The following is a 23,020-nucleotide window of genomic DNA, read 5'->3' as shown; positions in this document are numbered from 1 at the left end:
ATTCGTTTGGCCAGAGTCACGTGATCAGTGACGTCCGAAGCTTCATTTAGAACCTAACTGCTTCGGTGTCTGATTCAATGGCTTATAAGGAAGTGAATCATTCGCGGGATTTGTGGTGTTTTGATGGTAACAGATAGCGAACCACTGATCATTCCACTGAGAGATTTGGAGCCAGCGAGGAATAGAGGAGTTTCTGTTGTGTGGGAGTATTTTGAGTTGATTTTGGTCAATCGGGTGGGTTTTCCAGCTTCGTGTTCTTGTTGTTTGCTTTTGTTTTGTGCGTGTTTATTTTATCTGACAACGGGAAAAACTTAAAATATCAAAAATCTGCTTTTCATAATATAAATATCATTAAATAACTTTAGACAAAACTTCTATTTCACACTTTACATTTAATGTTATAAAAATATATATTTTATGTTTTAAATAATCTTAAACTGTTAGTCTGCAAAATGTGCAGCAATTTAATTTATTTATTCTCTTTAGCTGATAGTTTGTGGGGCCCAATTAGACTGTATAACTGCATCACTACCAGTTTCTGTACACTCCAGCCTCCTCTGTGCCATGTGAATGGATTTTCCTTAAGGCAGGAGAAATTATCTCCACGAAAAGGAACAGGTTCGACCATCGCACAGTGGAACAAATGTTCTTCTTAAATACAAATGGAAAAGGGTTACCTTAAATGCATCATGTTTTTAATTTGCAAGTTCATAAGCATTTTCCCTTTCCAGTTCACAATCAATTCTACCCCCAGGTCAAAAATATGTATAGGAAAATTTCCCTAATGTAATATTATTTATAAATATACCCGTCTAGCGATTAACTGCATAAGTACATGGAGGCGGGACCTCACAGCAGAAGTATACTCCATAATGTGTTGTACATTATTATATATATATTACATGTAACGTGGTATTTTTTTCAATTATTGTATTTACCAACATCAAGAAATCACAAGCAAAGAAATATTTAAACAAGGAAAGTTTACTGGTCAAAATTATTTATTAAATAAATAAATGACATTTTTGTCACCCCAAAAAATACACGTTTAAAGCAACACAACGGTGGCCCAATATCAGACAGAATTCCACTCTGTAGCGATTGCCAACGCTACAGAGAAGCAGTTGGTTTAATTTTGTGGATTCAAGCTGCTCTTCATATTTTTGGCCACCAGATGTCACCAGAGAGGACCGTGTTGAAAAGCTTCGAGTAATGAACCGTTTTTCAATACAAGCTTCAATGCTTCAGAAAGCTTCATTTGACCATCATTACATTATCCTGTCACCGTGGGGTACGCCAGTGTGTCTTGTTGAACGGACCCAGAAGCAAACACTGAAGAGGAGTTGCAGTTTTTAACAAAAAGCAATCCTTTATTTGGATGATGGCACGAGAAAAACTTGGGGGGGGGGGGGGGGGGAACTATGAAACACTATAACGGTAAATAAACAATGATCATGTTAAAAAAAGAAGGAAACATTGCCCTTATTATTGTTCCAGGTCTTTATGGACAGTATCCATTCCACTGCCAGCTACTGTGTACAAGTCATAACCAACAACCTTCTATATGTTGGTGTTATTTTCCTGCTACTCGGGTCATACAAGTCTTTGGCCTTAAAGGAAGATGATCCGTCTGTTGACTAAATAAACAACAGCTAAACTCAAAATAAAGTGATCGCTTTCATAGAATCTCAAAGAGCACTCTGTCCCATAAGTTTGTGTCATTGCCTGTTTTTCTTTAAGCCTTAAAATGCTAATGCATTTGACCCTTATGACAAAAAACATCACACTGCCCTTACATTTACTGATGAGAGGGATCTGCAAAGCTGGACTTTGGGTCACTCATGGTCACTCATCAAAGCTGTGTAGTGTCCCCAGACTAAACCTCTGGGTGCAAGGACATAGTCTTGTGTGGGGACACCAAAATGTGGAGATGGACAAGTCCATCCTGTTGCTCCTTTATCCATATTCACATATGCCAGAGCTGGAGTCCAGCTGGTCTCTTTCTGCCTCTGTGACTGACATGGACGAGTCCTCAGAGGAGGCTGGAGAGCAGTTTTCTCTCTCAGAGTGCACAATCATTTCCAGAGTCTGCTGTATGCTGTACAGTCTTTTACTTTCGTTCTTGCTCCCGGGATAACTTTTGCAGATCCAAAAGGTTAGCATAATTTATTATTATTAAATTAGTTTTTAATTCAAAGAATGGTCTTCTAAGACAAATAAGTTAGACATCACACACACACTCGTTTTCATATCTTTGTGAGGACATCTCATTCACATAATGCTTTCCTTAACCCTAACCATTAAAAATGAACGCCTAATCCTAACCCTCAGCCTAAACCTAATCATAACCTAATTATAAACTTGACACCCAACCACAAGCTGCTATGAATAATAAAAACAAGTAGCATCATCTGGTGGACGAACGTAAACATTGAAAGCACGTAGTGCAGAAAAAGAGTCATAATATAAAGGCATTAACTGACATTTTTTGTCCTTAGAATCAAATGTGTCGCTTTTGTGTAGCTTAGACATTTTAGTCTAATTTAAGGAACTGGGGTAAGTCTAAAATATTATAAAAAAGATTACCATCAGGCAAATATGAACTTATTTTAGCACAGCAAAATGGCACGAAAATGGGAGGGAATCGGGGTCTTTCACGATCCTATCTTTTCCGAGATATGAAGTGTATGTATATGTATTATGCATATGTATATGTAATATGTATTCTTTTTTTTTAAATTAACGTCATATACAATTAAGTAGCACAAATGGACAAACAGCTGTGTCAGTGAGGGGAATTTAATTCTGGCCATAAAAGTATTAACGGTTTGTATTGTGACTTTTCACTGGATCACTCGTGTCTGCAGGCTGACAATACTGCACCAAATGTTACATTGACAGGAATAATACATAATAGATATCCTAACAGTCTCCGGAACTCTGGTTTCCTAATGTTTACATAGAGACAATAAAATTTCTCGCATACTACAAGACTTACAGGAATTAGACTTATTTAAATCATCAAAGCTTCTTCTTCCAGTTTCAATTTATGGCAGGTTATTAATCCCATATCAGTGGACATGCAACAGAGAAGGAGAGGGGAGGAATCTGAACCTTGTACTCTGTCGGGCTTTCAAAAGCAACGTCCACCAAATTCACGGTTACCAATGCTGCTTTCAGAATAACGAGGAAATGAAGTTATTTTTGCTGTTTTTCTTCTGCCGTGATTTATTTGCAGGTAAGAAAAACTTAAATTTTGAAGCTTTGACAGCAGCTCACCTGACCTCCAGCAGCGTGTTTAGTAAGCGTCGATAATTACCGTGATCCCAATGTAAATTTTAATATTCACTTTGTGGAATAATAATGATACAGAACAGGATGGAACAGGACGTGGATTAGCAATGGAATTTTATTGGCACTGTAGCATTTTTATTTTTTCTCCCCCCTTCTCCTTCAAGCTCTGTGAGTTGATAACGAGCTGATAATGTGACAGTGTTAGTGTTTCATTTTAATGTCTGAATCTTAAAATATGTAAAATAGACTAATAAGTTCCATAGCTTAACACCCCCCCCCCCCCCCGCATTTTTACATATTAGACATTATCTTCATTACCACAGATATCAGATGTCTTGTGTTCTTCTATAGTACAGCTGTTACACATATACTATTTGTGTTTAATAGTGGAAAAGTAATAACAATGTAATAATACAGCTCTCCTCTGGATAAGTCCTCACACATTTCTAACAAATGAGTTTACCTGTATAGAAAACCGTACTGATTTTTCTTTACCATCATTCTTCTTCTCGCATTCATCTTACCTGCCACTGGACACGTGGCCTCATCTGGTCAATATTTAAGCCACTACTATGAGCTGTTCTTTTATGTAATCACTGAAATAAACTAACTGCATCTGTGTATAGGCTACACATTAGCGCACTTCTGGTAGACACTCAAAGACTCGCAAGTGCATCATCATGCTAATTTGGCCTGTCAGTCACAAAACTGACACTGCATCTCTTTAATGAGATGAAACAGCAGTTTTTGTTTTGACTGGACCGTATTAAATTTGGCACTCGTTATCTAGATATACTAGATCACTGATTAGGTCTTTATTTAATCCATGAAATACTCTTAAAGTAACAACTGAATTTCAAATGATCAACCTAAATATAATATTTTTTTTGTCCTCACTTAGAAAAACAAAGTGGACTACACCTCTGTTAGGCTGCTGACATTGTTTGCATATTTTTAACTATAAAACAATATTGTTTGTCTCACAGCAAAGCACTCACTGAAGCATGTGGCCACCGGATCGTCAGGAGTCGCAAACATATCAGAGTTTTTGAGTGAAATGGTGTTTGATGGCATTCAGGCGGGTTACTGTGACAGCAGGAAAAAAATACTAGAACCAAGACAGGACTGGGCAAAGAAAATATTAGATGACAACCCCAAGCAGCTGAAGTCTTTGACTGTACAGTGTTTTGTGACTCTGCCAAACTTATTCCAAGCCTGGATTTTTGGTTTACAGCAGCAGTTCAACCAACCTGGAGGTAAAGTATTTCCTGTTATGCCTCATGTCAGATCATTATAAAACATTAGATATAACAAAGCAAAACAAGACTTTATAACAAAAAGTTTTTTGTTAATCATGAAAGATTTCAAGTTTTAATTTCGTTGGCCTCTTTCTTATTTGAGACCTTAAAACCATCATAAAAATACAAAAGTTTGTGTTAAAAAATGTTAAGATTTCAATTTTACTTATTTTAACAATAATAATATAATATAATAATAACAATCTTAAGAAAATATACATATCTCTATCTTTACATTCTTCTAAGATGACTCCTCTGCTGAATCATTTTCTTTCTCTTGTCCTTCTAAACCTTTTTGTTTTAAACACAAATAACCAGACGTTAATTTGAATCTGCAATGTTTTTCAATTGATTAAATTATTCAACTATTAATACTCAAATCTTGGAGATTAGTAGTGCCTCATACAATGAACAACATTAATGCAGTTCACTGCAGTCTTTGTTTTCTTTCTGTCTCATCAGGCATCCACATTTTACAGAGTGTAAGTGGCTGTGAATGGGATGAAAGCACTGGAGAGATGGTCAACTTTTTACGGTATGCTTACAATGGAGAAGACTTTCTTGAATTTGATATAAAGACATTAAGGTGGATCGTACTGAAACCAGAGGCTGTTATTACCAAACAAAGATGGGACACTGACGAAAATAGAATAAAATACACCATCAAGTTCCTCAGTACGACTTGTCCAAAGTGGCTGAAGATGTCTTTGGAAAGTGGGAAACGTTCCCTGCAGAGAACAGGTACAGTCACATAACCTGATGTAGCTTCAAGGATGCTGTGGTGTTTATTTTGTGTTGCATCGTTTTCTAATAATACAAGGAAATGGCAGAAAAGTTTAAGCTGATTTCGTATTTAATGATTTAGAAAGTAACGGAAACTGGGCTGGATCTCCTGTACATTTGTAAGATTTTATCAACAGTTTGATCAGAAACATTTTCAGGCACAAGTAGAATTTTCAAACGACATGCATCAGCAACCACTCTCTTATTTCTTTTCTATTTATTGTTTAATTTTCCCAGATACATTTTTGTCTTGTATGTATGACAGTGTTTTGACTGATGATGCTCTAATGTGTCATTTGTTTGTCAAATAAATGTCTGCAATTATTTATTAGATGTTATCAAGATGCTATAACATTGTCAGATTTGGAAAAATGAAATCCTTCTTTTTATCCTTTTGATATTTTCTTCTCTTTCTCTCTCTCCAGTTCTTCCCTCAGTGTCTCTCGTCCAGAAGTCTTCCTCCTCTCCAGTCAGCTGCCACGCTACAGGTTTCTACCCTCAAAGAGCCGTGATGTTCTGGAGGAAAGATGGAGAGGAGATTCATGATGGTGTGGATCCTGGAGAGATCCTCCCCAACAATGATGAGACCTTCCAGATGTGTGTTGATCTGAATGTTTCATCAGTCACAACAGAAGACTGGAGCAGGTACGACTGTGTGTTTCAGCTCTCTGACGGCGATGACATCATCACCAAACTGGATAAAAAAGTGATCAGAACCAACTGTGGAAAAATAATACCTGTCAGAGGTGAGAGAAACGTTTTGTTTGCTGTCTCGAATATAATGCTTGACTTTTTTGTCCTATATTTAATCCCAGGAGGAACAGAAGAATTTTTTTTAATTATTATGTATTACAATCATTTTCTCTCTTTCATTGTAAATATAAACTGTTACTGTTATTATTATTATTATTAAGAAACCCATTGTTGCAAAAGTTTCAAATCAGGTTAATTTACATAGCACCAAATCAGAATAAAAGAAGAAAACCCCAGCAATCAAACTACTGTCTATAAGCAACACTTTAACAGGCTTAGAGAGGGGCAGCTATCTGCATCGACTGGTTTAGGGTGAGGGAAAGAGAAAAGAAGAGATATAAGAGAGCATGAAGCAGATAAATCACAGACTAACGTAGAAAGAAGAGAACAATGTGATGACATGTTACAGTGATATATGGGGAGTAAAGAGGAAATGCTCAGTGCATCACAGTGTATCATGTGACTTCCTAGAACAATCTGAACCTATAGCAGCATAACTAAAGGAGGTATAGAAAGTCACCTGATCTAGCCTTCACTATAAGCTTTATCAAAAGCAGAGATAGTGTCTGTCTCCTGAATCCAAACTGGGAGCTGGTTCCACAGAAGAGAGGCCGGAAAGCTGAAGGCTCTGTCTCCCATTCTACTTGTAAATACTGTAGAGAGTATGTTATGAGAGAAATATTGTTTCTCTTTCTCATCTCTGTCAATATTCTCGCTGTAGCTTTTTAAAGCTTTTTAGGAAATATTTAGGGGAAATTGATAATAATGAATGTCAGTAATCCGGCCGAGAAGTATTTAATCTATGAACTAGTTTTTTAGGATCACCCAGAGAGATGTTTCTCAATTTAGAAATATTGCACACACTACATATTAATTTAATATGAACACTGAAGGATATATCCTGTTCAAAAATGACTCAGAGATTTTTCAGCAAAGCCATCCAGACTAAATATCTGGTTAGAAGATTTTTACAGGCAAATGCAAGCTTCTATGTTTTTAAGATATGCTGTCAGTTTAAGAGATTTGTATCAAATATGTGACAAATTACTCTTCATTTACCTAAACAAACTGAAAACTATCAGATAGATTCAAAACAGAACAAATGATCAGTTAGCTGTTTTACAACTACTCTTCCAGGATATTTTAAATATTACTTTATTTTAATATTACTCGTAAATATGTTTATTCTAACCTGCTTCATCTGCAGATTTGATTTTGTTTTTCTGTTTTTACTGAGCAGAGAATCCCTCTGACAGGATGATCTCCATCATTGCTGCAGTGGTTGTTCCAGTTCTTCTCATCCTTTTTGCTGTTGTTGGATTTGCTGTTTACAAAAAGAGGAAAGGTCAGAGAATCAAAGGAGCCGAGTTTATCAATGAACCAGGACCAGCAGTGCATGGTTCAGTTATATTATTTCTTTGGTATTGTTTATATTAGACACTTTTATTTTTGAATATATATGACAGAAACTTTGATTGTAATGTAGAACAAATGCCTGAAATGATTGCTTTTCTTTTTATTTCAGGCAGAAACTCAAGTTCACCTTGTAAGTACAACTTGTTTTACTCTGATATACAGTTTATGTATTTTATAAAGAATACCAGTGATTTTTCTTCTTTGGAAATAACAGTGCCTGGCAACACTGCTGAACTGTTGGAGAAACTGAAACGAGATCCACACATACAAACATTTCACATTTCAAATTTCACATTTACAAATTCTGTTTGCATTGTTGTCTAATTATTGTTGTCCCACCGGGAGGAGAAACTTGGGTCCAAAATGGGATCCTATTGGTGGCTCAGCTTGTTAATAAAGAGGGACAATTACTTACATACAACAAATTCCTTGTGTAACCGGTTTCTGCTTCATCCCGCTGCAACAGTTCGGCCCAAACAGACTCCTCGACTCTGCGTTGTGTTGTGTTTTTTAAAAAGACAAGGAGTCTCTGATCGATCGTTGCCACTTTATTTCCTGAATGGAAACAATGGTGTATTATCAGTGCACAGGCTCGCCACACACCACTCCGCACAGCACATTACGGCAGAACATCTCATTAGCATTCCGCTTTAGCATACAGTTTTACACAATAATAAACAAATGAAAAGTACATAAAACTGATGCTGGACATGTGTCCGCTAAGCACTTATTAGACTCGGTGCCCATCAGCTAATCAAACATGTTTTATGTGCCTGTACTACTTAGCTATATCGTGTGCGGAACAATACAACTCACCTCTCGTATGGCTACGGCAGACTGGCAGCGATTACTGCAGCCAGCCACACCGAGAGGGGGGGCGGGGGGGGGGGGGGGGGCGCTGTTTCCCCATTACACTGACATTTGTGGCAAGTGGAATAATACCACATAAACACTGTTACACTTGCACAGTCAGTGGAATTCTCAGTGGTGCTTGGTGTCATTTCCTCAGGTACTTTAATGTTATATAAAAACACTGACAGCTCAATATCTACCTCTCCCCGATCCAGCTGAGTCAGCAGTGGGAAAAATCTGCTTTTCCCAGGAACAATAAGAGAATATGTAGTTTATTCCAAGAAGATATCGTTTCTCTCCCATATATAATATCGTACTGAAATCGATATGTTCCGGATATCAACTGGAAGACAGTCTGGATGATCCCCCATAAATATCTAACTGTAAATAAGGTGAAGGAAGTTTAATTTAAAACTCTTCATAAATGTTACCCAGCCAGTCACCACATTGTAAAATTTAAAAGAGACATAAATAATAATTGCACTTTCAGTGGGGATCATCCAGAAACTGTGACACATCTTTTTTCGTACTGTTCTTCTAGACAGAGATTCTGGAAGGAATTTAGCAGGTTTGTTTTTGTCCATATTTTAAGGGAGTTTACGATGAGAAAATGTTTTATTCTGTTTCTTTAAGTTCCCCAAGAAGAGCGATAAATGTTTTTTTAATAAATTTGTTAATACTTTTAGCTAAATGTTTTATCCATAAATGTAAGTTTTCTGATAAAACATCATATTGCTGTCATTTTCTAAAGGATGTGGAATTGTACATAAAATCAATATCAGACTCCACCAACAAAAAGGCCCTCAAAACAATACAAATATGTGAATTTTTGCATGTATTCATATAATTATTTCTTTACCCCTGGTTTTGTGCGTTCATGTCCTTTTCTTTTGTATACTTCATCTGTTTGTATGTTTTGTACTCATTGTTTGTTCAATAAAGTTCATTAAAAAAAATCCCACTGACAGTGTATACAAAGTTTGACCATGATTCAGAGGTTGCTCAGGAGAGAGTGATTTAACCCTTTCATGCATGAATTATGACAACCTTAATCAGTTTTTTTCATAAGTATTTTTATTCATCATTAGGCATGAAAAAAAGATTTTTGAACTTGATTTTTTTTTAAACATGTACTTTTCATGTTTTTACATGTCCACTTAAATGGACAACATATGTTTTGACTTATGATTTTGACAAACGAATGAATAATATACACTGTGTTGTGTTTATGTGCAAGTATACCATCAACACTGATACAAATACAAGAAAACAGCCTATGAATAGCTGTCCACTGTAGTGACCACTATGCGTGAAAGGGTTAAAATTGTGCTGATCAACGAGAGTGAAATGGACTGCTACGATTGGTCAGAATTAGCACGTGAGAATGTTTTAAACGTTACCGTTTAAAAAAAAAAAAAAAAAAAAAAAAGGAAAACACATTCTGTCTTTTTTAACACTGGGCGCTAGTCTTCAAGAGCACCTGGCTGCAGACCCTTCTCCAATTTTGCGGGAATCCATTAAGCTGTTGAAAATACGTCACTCTACCACTTCCTAGATTTCAGAGCACGCGCTCCTAAGCCTCAATATACTTCCGCAACATGAAGGATAAAGTCCATATGGAGATATTTTCGTTGCTTCTCTTCTGTTCGGGTTTATTTGCGGGTGAGGAAAAAAAAACTTTAAAATCTTTAATCTCAGTTTGACCTCAGCAGCCTGTTTCGATTTTTTCTTTCGTTTTTTTTTTTTTTAATTTCGTTGTTGTGAAACGTTTGCAACTCTCATTATTGTACATTTCATGTCTGATGTAGCCTATTGAAGACATTTTAAAATATTGAATATTGATAATGTTTTAATTCGTTTACAGACATTTATTTTAGATCGATGTTGGTCATTCTTCATCTTTTTCAGTCAGTGCTGTGACAGACACATCCAATATAGATAAGCCAGATCGTAGCTCTTTATGAAAATAAAAATAACGCTACACAGTCCTGTAACCTCTGGTATTGACCACACTGTAAATTAAATAAGAAATTATACGGACTGGATCATATTTGCGTAAAAGGAGTGAGTGAAGGCGACAGAAAAATGGCAGCACGAGTGAAAGGGAAAGGTTTACAAGATGGAGAGTAAGTAAGACCAGCTGTGATTGATGGTTTGGAGAAGACAGGAGGGAGACTGGAGGTTACAGCTGAAGTTGGGAGTTGCACGATCTGATATTCCTCTGTCGGTTTCTTCCTATCATCAGAAGACTGCTGGTCCAGGATCAGCATTGCAACTGCCCAGTAACGTTGTCTGATTATTCAGGTAGTAGAAACTAATGTTGTTGAAAACTATCACTAGCAAACCAATATGAGCAAAGTAAATTTGGCTAACAGCAAACCTAACTTGATAATATAGATATTATATTGCAAAAAGTAATAAATAAAACGATTGAAATGCTTATCGTTTTTCCCAGAAGAGAGTTTTATGTAAACAAAGCCGTTGTTTTTTATGTTTTTCCCACATTACCAAGCTAACGTGATAAGTCAGTTGCAATTACCAACATTATTATGGCAGTAAAGGAACACCAACACATGCAGAGGAGTTAGTACATGCAGAGCATTGAGAGCAAAGAATGGCAGGGGCAGAGTGAGATGGAAGCAGATCAGCCTGCTGTGACAAACACAAAGAAAGCAGCTAAAAGAAGACTGAATGTTTAATATTTCTGAGAATGTTTGCATGCTTTATTTACTTCTTGACTCATACTTGTCCCACAGTGAAACACTCACTGAAGTACTTTGTCACTGGATCCTCTGGGGTTCCAAACATCCCAGAGTTTGTGGGTGTACTAATGGTTGATGGGATCCAGACTGGTTACTGCGACAGCAGCAGCAAGACATTACAACCACAGCAGGACTGGGCGAAGAAACTATTAGAAAACAACACTCAGCAGCGGGACTGGTACAACAAGAAGTGTTTTGAGGATCAACCAAAACTTTTCAAAGACACGATTTTTAGCTTGAAGCAGCAGTTCAACCAAGGTGATGGTGTAGTATTTTCTGTTATTTCTAATCTCAGATCATTATAAATCATAGAAACTGACTGATGAAAAAAAAACTACATTTTGTGCTTCCTGCTTTAATATGAGGTTAGATTTAAAAATTTCCTTTAAAAAGTTTTAAAAAGGTTTTTCTGATTATGACCTCTTTCAGATGACACCTTTATTGAATTAGATTATGCTTCTTCTCTTGCAATCTTCAATAGTTAGACCTACTTTAACATACTGTAGTACTCTGGTTAGGTTAAATAAAAGGTTGACAGAGTACCTGACTTGAACAATAAGCACAACACAAATCTTGCAGATTCACTGCAATATCTTATTTTATGTTTGTCCCTTCAGCTGTGCACATTTTACAGATGATAGAAGGCTGTGAATGGGATGAAAACACTGGAGAAGTGACTGGTGTGTTACTGTATGGTTATAACGGAGAAGCCTTTATGGATTTTGATCTGAAGACACTGACATGGATCGCACGGAAACCAGAGGCTGTCATTACCAAACAGAAATGGGATACTGATCGACTCAGAATAAAACACAAAGAAAATGACCTCACAAACATTTGTCCAGCGTATCTGAAGATGTATGTGGACCATAAGAAAGGTTTCTCACAGAAAAAAGGTACAATCACAAAAAGTTTATTGGCTATTGTTGGCTCTTTATTTACGCACACAAAGCATATGGGGAACATTGATTAGACATATGTAAACCCACAGAGTGGGGAAGAGAACAAAAAAAAATAATTATAAAAAATAGAGAGTTACAAACACAAATCAGAAACTGAAGCTAAAAAAATATACATGATTTATTTTGTGGACTAAAGTCATTTATTTTTTACTTGCACCACAAGATATGGGACGCTGATAGAAACGCAATAAAACACAAAGAAAATGACCTCACTCAGATTTGACCAGAGCATCTGAAGATGTACTTGAACACTGGGAAAAGCTTCCCACACGGAACCAGAAACATCACATGACAGTTTCATGGCTACACTAGTAGGGTTTATTTAGCATATTCTAATGGTTTTTAGTAATTCTCTTTTTTCTTTTGCTCAAACTGCTGAACAAAAACAGTGATGTGAAAAGGTATGGATTGAATTTGCTTTAAAGTAAACTCATGTGTTAAAGAAATTTGAGTACTTAGTGACCATATATCTGTGTGCTTGGGGTTTAATTTAGCTTAAAGATTGTTACAATGCAGCTGCTATAAAGCTTGTGATTCTTTTTTCTTGAATGCCTCAGTCTGTTTTGAATTACAGATTAATTTTTGCTTTTTCACAGCTTTCCTTGAGTTTTAGCCATAGTTATTTTCGAATGCTACTGTGAAATCTTACCCTCTATCACCATTGTCTCACTCTCCTATCTTCCCTCTCCAGTTCTTCCATCAGTGTTTCTCCTCCAGAAGACTCCCTCCTCTCCAGTCAGCTGTCACGCTACAGGTTTCTATCCTGGCAGAGCCGTGATGTTCTGGAGGAAAGATGGAGAGGAGCTGCATGAAGGTGTGGCTCTGGGAGAGATCCTCCCCAACAATGATGAGACCTTCCAGATGAGTGTTGATCTGAATGTTTCATCAATCACCCCTGAAGACTGGAGCAGATACGACTGTGTGTTTCAGCTCTCTGGTGTGAACAAGGACATCACCAAACTGGACAAAACAGTGGTCAAGACCAACTGGGGTAAGACTGGGGAGTTTATAAAACTGCAGCTTGATATTATTAAGTTATTAACTAAACATTTCTTTTCTTCGTCTCATGCTTGCTGTTACTGCTGATACATAAACATGAGTCTATGCAAGTGTAGTGTAAGTTTGGGTTAAAATGTGATTTAGCCAGTGTTGGGGAGTAATATTGTCACGAAACTGAATGAAGCAGTGATCAGAACCAACACAGAGGAAAACATTAGGAAAGGTGAAAGGAAAAACATTTAAATCATTTTGTTTGCTGATGCTGTGGATTGTCTAAAATGTAATATTTAATTTTTTTTTTCTGGTTTTGTTTGTTGTTGACCTCAAGAAGAAAAGCTGCTACTGTGGAAATTACTAATGGGGATCCTAAAAATTTATTTTTTAAATGCGTGTATATAGTAATACTTGTGTATCTTTGGTTCCAAATATGTAAAGTGTTACAGCTGTTAATAAAAGTTGGTTATTTATTTTTGGCCTCACATTTGGGGAGATGTATGGATGGATGGACTTTGGTTTTAACCTGTTCCCCTGCACATCTCTGTTTTACTGTGCAGAAAATGCTTCTAGCATGATGATCCCCATCATTGCTGCAGTGGTTGTTCTTGTTCTCATCCTCGGTGCTGCTATTGGATTTGCTGATTACAAAAAGAAGAAAAGTGAGTGATTCAAATGAGTTGATGGTCATGGTCTGCTGATGGTCTAGTACAGAGTGTAAAAGTGAACTTATCTGAACTTATCATGTATTCTGGAATATTTGTTTTTTCTCTTTATTACAGAAAGCGATACTGAACCATGTAAGTAGTTTTCTTTGTTGCTCTTGGTTTCAGTGACACTGTATGTAAAAGCCAGTTCAAAAATATCAGGACTAACAGTGTGTTTTGAAACTTACAGCTCCGGGCAACACCTTTGAACTTGATCTTGATCTCTGAGAGACTGAATCCAGAGACTGCACAGACAAACACAGCACACTACTGAAACATGTTAGGACCAAAGAAGATTTTTGTTCATTTTATTATTTTTATTAATTATATTTCTTAAGTTTGCTGATTTGCTGAGGAAAAATAGCCTAAAAATAATGAATGTTTTGAAGCGACGTAGCAAGAGAGAGCGAGTTTTGAGATGTGAGAGAGTTGTGACATTTAGCGTGTTTGGAGTGTGTAGTTAGTGTGTTGTATAGTGTAGTCGATAGTTTTTCTTTAATATGTCAGAACACTGAGGCTACTGCTGAATGTCACAGCTGTTACACCGTTCAGGCCTGCAGGTATCAGGCTTGTAATGTCCCCCCTTATCTTATAGTGGGCTGAAATTATCTTTTGGAGTGACACAAATAATTTGTGTGGCATCTTATTTGATGCAGAACACCTGATTGGTCTGTAAATGGTTTGAAATGTTTATTTAAAAAAAATCCACCTTGGCTGCATTTTAGATAAATAGCTGCATATAATTTTGTTGTTTGGAAAAGTCAGTTACTTTTTTGAAGAAGTAACTAGTAACTTTTTTTAGTTAATACTTCAAAGTCAAAGGAGCTTGCAACGAAAAGCGTCTGGACTTCTTTAAGTTACTTGAAGTCCAGACGCTTTTCGTTGCAAGCTCCTTTGACTACGATGACCTGGATGATTGAGAACCTTCACAGACTTAATACTTCAAAGTAATTTGCACAAAATTCGTCATTATATACTGTATTTTACCAACAAAAAGTTACAGTACTCTTTCCCAGACCACAGTCAGGAACTCAGTGCACAGCAGGAGCTTCCCACAGGAGGGCCTGAGATGTTCCCAGAGAGGTGGAATCTAAGACCCCACCTGACACACAGACATAAACAAACAGGCACACACAGACACAAACATGCATTCCTGCCTTCATGCACACATATACAAATACTCAGCACTCGCCCAACATGGAGACAAACAGAAATGAACACTGTACACCCATTCATAGTCCCCAAACATACTCTATACACCCAGGTCCAGGTACCCTCACCCTCAGAGGAGCAATCCACCCCCATACCCAAGAGATGTTGCCCTTTGTCCTGGGATGGAGACAAGCAGACCGTCCCTGGTCCTGCATCAGCAGGGAGGCCCAGCATTCCAGACCCCGGCCAGATGGCCAACTAAATATGTATGAATGTTACATAGAAATCATAGCCATGGAAAAAAAAAGTGTCCGATAGACCCCAGAATGTCAGGATGGGAGACTTTGTCTGTGAAGGTTCTCAGTCATCCAGGTCATCGTAGTCTAAGGAGCTTGGAAGGAAAAGCGTCTGGACTGCTTTAATTTGCTTGAAGACGTTTCCCCTCTGAACTGAACTGAACTGAAGAAGCTTCTCTGTCATGGTCCGGGTGTGTGCTAGTGTGTCTCCCTCCGAGCCGGCATCTCCACCCCTGGAAGGGGCCTCTGTGTTCTGCTGATTGCTCGCACCTGTGGGTAATGAAGCCGGGGACTCATAAGGCCAGCGCACTCAACCTCTCTTCACCAGATTCTCAGCTAACCCTAGTTAGTGCAGGCCACCACTGTGATTTCGCACACTCCTTGAAAACTACCTTGTCTCATCATGTGTTTTCTTTCATAGCCACGCACCAAGTTGCCAGACACAAATCTCTGCCGAAGAGCTCCAATCTGGACGCTGGACCTCCTGACAGTCCCATGGGCTGTTCACCCGACTCACCTGCCTGCCTCAACGCCATAGCTGGACTGGCCATCGGGCATACCGGGCATTTGCCCGGTGGGCCGCTGGCTATTTTTTGTTTTTATGGGCCGATCAATTTTTTTTTTTTGGAAGGGTATAAATAATGAAAGGTGTTGGATTGGCCAATTGGTCATGATCGACTCTGGGCTGGACCAATTACAGCCGAGGAGGTCGGATGCACCCTCCCCCTTGTTTAGCAATCTTATAGACGAACTAAAGAAAATGGAGAACAAAAAAAGGAAAGAAGGTGCAGAAAAAATTAGGGCCAAAAAGAAAGGCTTCGGGTTATTGTGACATTTAGCACTTGTTAAACTCACATTCCAGTTTCCTGATTGTGAACACTTACTGAGAAAATAAACGTTGTCACTGAAACTACTTGCGTACTGTTCGGCGCCCAGCATTTGAGTCCTTTCCCTTTTGAGGCGGCCTCGGCTGTGACATTCTCGGACTCTCATCCGAGAAGCTTCTTCAGTTTTGGGGAGAGCACACCTCCTCCACCCTCATTCTGAATGTAGGCATCCCACACAGGTATATCCTCACTACCCTCTTATACTCACTTTTCACCCATGACTGGTCTCCAATCCACACCAGTAACAACATTATAATATTTTCTGACAACACCACCATTATAGGACTGATTGACAACTACAATGATTCAGCCTACAGGGAGGAGGTTCAGCATCTGAAGTGATGGTGTGACAACAACAACCTGCATCTGAACACAGCCAAGACCAAGGAGATGGTAATCGACTTCAAGAGTACTCCACCCTCTACATCAATGGAGAGGAAGTAGAAAGGGTAGATGGCTTCAAGTTCCTCGGGGTCCATATCTTGACTGACCTTACCTGGTCCACAAACATTTCCCACCAGGTAGGGAAAGCACAACATAGGCTGTACTTTCTCATGAAGCTGCGTCAGGCCCAGTTACACCAGAGACTGCTAACTTCTACTGCTCCACCATCGAGAGCATTATGAGCTTGACTAGCTCAATGTGACTTTTAAATTACAAATTTAAAGACAAAAAATGTTATGCATGTGTTTGCATCCTTTAAATTCACATTGGCATTAAAAGGTTTTACACATGTGTACACTGGCTGCTTTCATTTTAGACCAATGGCAACCATTTCAACAAAAATGCATATTTGACTCTCAGCTTTCAATAATTAAGAAGGCCATCTAAAGTACCTTAATTTAAAAAGAGTAATTTCAGTCCAGGTTGAGTATCACCCATGGTTTGATCCTATAATTACAAATAAGACATAGAAATTAAATTATTTCTGCAGGAGACTGTAGGAGGCACGCAGTCTGTTTAATGATTTTTTTTTTTTGACTCAGATAACTTTGGCCCAGCCTAACAGAACATGGACTTTGGATAAGTCACGTTACCACTCCCAGTTGTGTTTTGTCTGTTGTGTTTCTTGTGTTAGTGAATGTGAAAATGTGTGAAAATAGTGTGCTTATATTACTCCTCTGCTGCCACGTTGCATCTCCAGGTAAGATCATATTTCAAGTTTTACTTTAAAAAATATTTCTCCCAGTTTATAGGAAATTGAATTGCAAGAAACTTGGTCTTTTTATCTTTCACTGTCTTCTGCACCACTGACTGGAGTTTCATTATGACAGAAGCTGTATGTTAGTGCAATAACAATGAAGGCATTCTGTTCTATTGGTGAAAGGAAGATGTGCACCCCTGAAATGTCACAGTCAGTCTATGTAGGAGACATATTAATACTGTCAGTGAATGTACTTATTCTTTAGATTTGGATTTTAGAATGTGGTATGATTTTCTGTATGTGCAGGTAATGTTTGGAGTAGTAGGAATAAAGAGTTACAGAAGAGATATTAGCAAAAATTAAATTGTACACAACACTAAGATTATTTCATCATTCAGTAGGTTCTCAGTGTCTTTTCACCCTTGTACTTTTGAAGTCAATGCTAAATCTGAAACTGATTCTAGTTCATATTTAACCTCCTTAAATAATACAAAAAAGCATATAAAAGGGATCCCTCCTAATTCAAAGTCTTCCTAATTTTACAGTAAAACACTCCTTGAAATATTTCTTCACTGAAAGCCCAGGAGCTCAGAGCATCCCAGAGTTTGTAGCTGTTGCAATTGTTGATGACGTTCAGATAGGTGACTCCAACAGTGTAAGAGAAGCAACACCAAAGAAAGACTGGATTAAATTCTTTGAGGATCATCCACAGCACCTGGAGTGGTATAATTTACAATCTAATGAAAGTCATCACTTCTTTAAGGGTACAATTGAGACTTTGAGGCAACGTTTGAACCAAACTAAAGGTACAGATTTGTTGAACTTTATATTGCTGAAACGATTTGCTTTAAATCGTTTTTTAATTTTTATTTTAAAAAATTTTTTTGCATTTGAATTGCTTATTTGTGGTAGAGGTGCAGTTTCAGGTATAAGCTGTGCTAACATCTTACTGGTTTATCACAGTTACAGTTACTGTCTGTCTTTTCAGGTGTTCATATTTTGCAAAGGATGAAGGGCTGTGAATGGGATGATGAGACTGGAGAGATTAATGGATATGACCAGTATGGTTATGATAGAGAAGATTTTCTAGCATATGGCCTAAAGACACTGACATGGATCGCTCCTAAACCACACGCTGTCCTCACCAAAATGAGATTTGATGCTCATGAACATCAATTTGAATCAAATAAAAACTTTTTAGTTTATCAGTGCCCTGACTTTTTAAAGGAGTATTTGCGATATGGGAAGAGGTTTCTGCAGACAGCAAGTAGAATTACACAATCTGATGAAATGTAATAGAATAGAAATTTCATATGGGTTTCTTGCTTCAAAATTAGAGTAAAATAAAATTAAAGGACAAACGTAACCAACTGCCAATCTCTTTACAGTCCTTCCCTCAGTGTCTCTACTCCAAAAGACTCCCTCCTCTCCAGTCAGCTGCCAAGCTACAGGTTTCTATCCTGACAGAGCCGTGATGTTCTGGAGGAAAGACGGAGTGCATTATCACCAAACTGGACAAAACAGTGATCAGGACCAACTGGGGTAAGACTGGAGAGTTTATAAAACTGCAGCTTGATATTATTAAGTTATTAACTAAACATTTCTTTTCTTCGTCTCATGCTTGCTGTTACTGCTGATACATAAACATGAGTCTATGCAAGTGTAGTGTAAGTTTGGGTTAAAACATGATTTAGCCAGTGTTGGGGAGTAATGGAGTACATGTACCGCCGTTACGTATTTAAAATACAAAATATGAGTAACTGTATTCCGTTACAGTTACTGTTTAAAAGGGTGGTATTCAGAATACAGTTACTTTGTTGAAATAAATGGATTACATGGCGGCATTTTCCTGTTTCATATATTAGGCTATGCCCTCTCTATTTTTAATTCCACGCTGGTGGAAACCCAAACAAAACACGCATTAAGATGCTCTAATGTCTGTGTCTCAATCTCGCAGCCCATGTCACCTCTACTTGCGGCCCGCATAATGACCTGAAGAAATATTTGTAAAAAAAATATTCAAAAAATTAAGTGTTAAAGGCATAACTGTAAAGAATGTAGCTTCATGGGCAGTGTAGTCCGTGCTGCAGGGAGAATGGACTGCCATACCCGTTATGTGTCTGTGAGCGCGAGGGAGGGAGGGAAAGGAGAGTTGTCACCGACCAGAAACGGGAGATGGAAGCATGTAGAGTGCCTGACGAGCCCAGTTGTAAGTAAGCTATTAAGACTCGACTGTACACTGTGTTCGTGTTTTCCTCCGAAACAATAAGTTCTGTCGGAGCAGCCTTTCAACGCCTCTCTCTGTCTCTCACTAGCAAAGATGACCCAGACAACAAAGTGAAGCTAGCCTGACACAGAACCCGGCGTATTAGCCAGAGGTCCCTTTACTAAGGTTCGGAGCCGCAGACCTGTTTTATTTACGCACGGAATAGTTTTCTATATGAGATCGCTGCAAAAAGTGCAGCCTTACCTAATGTCCACACTACTGTTACTCTGTTACTGCTTTTACATTAAGATTTAAAATTCTAGTTGGTATTGGTAGGGCGAATAACCTTCAGTAATAGTAATCAATCACACAGCAATAGTACATTCATGTAGTTGTAAAAAGCATGATAATACATTAAGTAATCCAAAGTATTCAGAATACGTTATGCTAATTGAGTAACGTAACGGAATACGTTACAAAAACATTTTGGGGCATGTATTCTGTAATCTGTAGTGGAATACATTTTAAAAGTAACCTTCCCAACACTGGATTAAGCCCAATTTAACCCACACGGAACACACAGTGAAGAATGAGGAACGACACTATGATGAGCAAGGGAAGATGCAGGCACTAAATACAGGAGGTGAACAGGACCAAGAGGAAACAGCTAGGAGACACGGCTGATACTGATTACACAGATGAGACGTAGGAGCAGACAAAACTGAATACAGAACACAGGAATCTCAACACACACGCAAAGATGTAGACACAGAGAACTGACTGAACAAGAACAGAGGGAGTACAGAACCAAAACCTAAATAGCAACAGAATACATGACCATAAAAAACAAGAACATAGAATAATAACAAACACAAACGGCTGGGTCATCAGACTCAGGACCATGACAACTTCAGCGTGCACAAGAAGAGTAACTAATGTCTGAGTAATCTGTATTGACCGAGTAGTAATGGTTTTGTGTCATTTATTGTTTCAATCATATCAGGTCATTCCTCACTCATTCCTTGGTATCGGCACAGTTTTCTGTTTACTATTATAAAATGCTGCCATGTGTTGTTCAGCAGAGAAGCCAGCTGACACTGTGACCTTCATCAGTGCTGCAGTGGTTGTTCTAACTGTCACCATCATCACAGCTTTGGCATTTGTAGCTTACAAAAAGAAGAAAGGTGAGAAATCTGAATTTGGGAATTATTGAGTTTAGTTTTTGAATTCATCTCCGAAATCTTACTGCCAGATCAGTTTGGATACAAACACATAAATTCTAAAGTAATTAGCCACACCGAGATGATCACAGTCCCTGAGAAAGATGACGTGAGAAGAAAATAATCAAGTAAATTAAAAAGGAAATGGACACAAGATATCTGTGCAATTAATGAAAAAACAAAACAAATTACAACTGATATGTTTTATTTTGGTTTGTTTCAGCTAAATGTTCTACATCATTTTCATGATACATATTCTGCTCACTTGAATAACACTGATCTCTCACTTTCATAGCTGGAAAGCAGGGTCATGTATTCAAACAGAAAACAACAATCACTACAAATCATTTCCTTGAAAAGGATAAAATATTTGTAAACTGTGTATTTTTTATCTTCTAGCTCCTGACGATGGCTCTGAGCAGTCTGAGAGACTAAATCCACAAAGTTGACTGTCCTGCAAAGAGTTCTTCACTTCACTCTCTGTATGACTTTCCTCCAGCTGCTTCAGTTTATTCCATAGTTCAAAGACATGTTAAAAACACCAATCAATAAATAAAATACGGATAATGATCACTGTGAACAGGCTGCTATACTTGCTGTAAATTGGTGCATGGTCATATATTTGTATTTAGCTGCTGTGTGTACGTGTTTGCTAAAAAGCAAAAGTAAATGTTTCAACTTTATTGATTGTTATGCATCTGACAATGACAGTTTGTTAGACCTGAAGTGTGATATTTCACTGAGACATTGGCAGCGTACAAAGCATGCAGTATTTTCCAAATAACACCAAAACATTTGAAGGATTACAGCAACAGACCGTCATTTGAAAATGAAATGTTCTCAGTTTAATATTTTATTCTTCTGTGTAAATGGCTAACCCGGGATTTCCTGCATTTGATCTGTGAGGTCACATGATCCTGATCTTTGACCACCTTTGGCTACGTCCTAATTCAAACAAGGAAAACTGTTGATCCCACTATAACTTCCTCACTGTGTTTTTTCTCATGTATTTAAACAAACAAACTGATTAAATAACTTGATGTTTGAACATTACTGATATCATATAGAAAATATTTTTGTTTTAGCTCAGAAGGTAAAGTTCTATATGAGGAATTGTATAAAATGACAACTGCTATATGACATAATAACATTTTTACTCTCAGATGGGAGTATCAGCGATGATCTGATAGCAAACTGTCTGAAGCTGCAAGTAAAAACAGCTTGACACTGTTCAGATTAGCGATAAAAGAAAAAATGAAAAATATATCACTGATATAAGAGTTTGTTTCTACAGTTTCTGGACTTCTGCCACAGCAGTTCTTGGTTCCAACCACACATAAAGAATACCCGGAAAGAAAAATATTGTTCTGTATATCTGAACAGAGGTTTGTTGTTGAATCCCTGTTTAATTTAAAAAGATGATATTTTAGCATGTAACCGTAGGAGTAGTGGTAGAATTAATCTACTCACTATAATCACAATTATACCTGTTAAACAGCATGTTCTTCAATTCTCCATTATAACTGTGGTTTTTAAGTCTCATGTCCCTGGTCCACTGGTTTAAGCCAGAACATAGTAAAATGGACCATAGCTAATATAAATGACATGCAGTTACAAGGACGTAGATTTGGTTTTGGCATTGGTGGGGACGGATGATTCAACCATCCTGTTTCTTTTTTTTTCCTTTTTGTTTTTGCTTCTTGATAGAAAAAGGAGAAATATACTTGCCCACATATGCTATTCTACATGCTTTTAAACCATTTAAAATTACAATTCATAGTTTTATATGTGAATTATATAATGTTAAATTACTGACTAAGTATTTTAGACTTTAGTTTACTTCAGCCATATTCCATATAAATCAGGTATCATACAAAAATAAAAACACCTTCAAATACAGTCATGACAATAAAAGAATATGACTTTAAGGACTTAACAACATTACTTCAGTTATAATACACCAACATCTCTTATACATTAGCACGAAGGGAACACTGAATGACCTGGTGGTTTTTGTCCATAAAACTACTCATCTAAGATTACCACAAAGTAAAAGATCTCTCAGCAAAATTATGCAACATTTTAGGCACTATTGCCCCGATCAGATCAGTGAGCTGGGATTTTTTATTGTAAACATGAACTACTGTTACAGCAACATACATGGACTACTGGTGCCCACACAACAACTCAATGTCCACTATGTGGAGCCAAACACATGCCTGCTCCTCTCGTTAACTGAGATAAACTGCTGGCATGTTTGTTTTATATCTATACAGTCCAGTCTCTCCTGGTGGA

General features: G+C 37.6%; 2 protein-coding genes across 2 annotated transcripts; both read left to right on the top strand.

Annotated features, from left to right (window-relative positions):
- Window positions 1–3,192: 3,192 nt before the first annotated feature.
- On the top strand, window positions 3,193–7,678 carry LOC146682515 (major histocompatibility complex class I-related protein 1-like). The gene is made up of 5 exons (XM_085446946.1): window positions 3,193–3,238; window positions 4,281–4,550; window positions 5,055–5,333; window positions 5,801–6,221; window positions 7,654–7,678. The coding sequence occupies exons 1-5, from the start codon at window positions 3,193–3,195 to the stop codon at window positions 7,676–7,678; spliced, it is 1,041 nt and encodes a 346-aa protein (XP_085303072.1).
- Window positions 7,679–9,844: 2,166 nt separating this feature from the next.
- On the top strand, window positions 9,845–20,676 carry LOC146682514 (uncharacterized). Its single transcript, XM_085446945.1, has 13 exons — window positions 9,845–10,058; window positions 11,153–11,416; window positions 11,776–12,054; window positions 12,812–13,111; window positions 13,674–13,775; window positions 13,896–13,913; window positions 15,471–15,613; window positions 15,690–15,799; window positions 17,157–17,299; window positions 17,845–18,105; window positions 18,288–18,566; window positions 18,688–18,841; window positions 20,585–20,676. Exons 1-13 carry the CDS (start codon window positions 9,995–9,997, stop codon window positions 20,598–20,600), a joined length of 2,133 nt encoding a protein of 710 aa, XP_085303071.1. The 5' UTR covers window positions 9,845–9,994; the 3' UTR covers window positions 20,601–20,676.
- The last annotated feature ends 2,344 nt before the right edge of the window (window positions 20,677–23,020 follow it).

This window comes from Copadichromis virginalis, linkage group LG22 (assembly GCF_057382275.1).
Source record: "Copadichromis virginalis isolate Kocher_CV1m ecotype Utaka linkage group LG22, C_Virginalis_male_GT1.1, whole genome shotgun sequence".
Classification (NCBI taxonomy): domain Eukaryota; kingdom Metazoa; phylum Chordata; class Actinopteri; order Cichliformes; family Cichlidae; genus Copadichromis; species Copadichromis virginalis.
This window is presented reverse-complemented; position numbering and strand designations above follow the sequence as displayed.

Excerpts from the sequence above, each read along its gene's own strand:
- LOC146682515 (XM_085446946.1), top strand. The coding sequence starts at position 3,193 with ATGAAGTTATTTTTGCTGTTTTTCTTCTGCCGTGATTTATTTGCAG. Across the intron at positions 3,239-4,280 it reads CTGCCGTGATTTATTTGCAG|CAAAGCACTCACTGAAGCAT; the intron begins GTAAGAAAAACT and ends TTTGTCTCACAG. Across the intron at positions 4,551-5,054 it reads GCAGTTCAACCAACCTGGAG|GCATCCACATTTTACAGAGT; the intron begins GTAAAGTATTTC and ends CTGTCTCATCAG.
- LOC146682514 (XM_085446945.1), top strand. The coding sequence starts at position 9,995 with ATGAAGGATAAAGTCCATATGGAGATATTTTCGTTGCTTCTCTTCTGT. Across the intron at positions 10,059-11,152 it reads CTGTTCGGGTTTATTTGCGG|TGAAACACTCACTGAAGTAC; the intron begins GTGAGGAAAAAA and ends CTTGTCCCACAG. Across the intron at positions 15,800-17,156 it reads ACTCACCTGCCTGCCTCAAC|CCTAACAGAACATGGACTTT; the intron begins GCCATAGCTGGA and ends ACTTTGGCCCAG.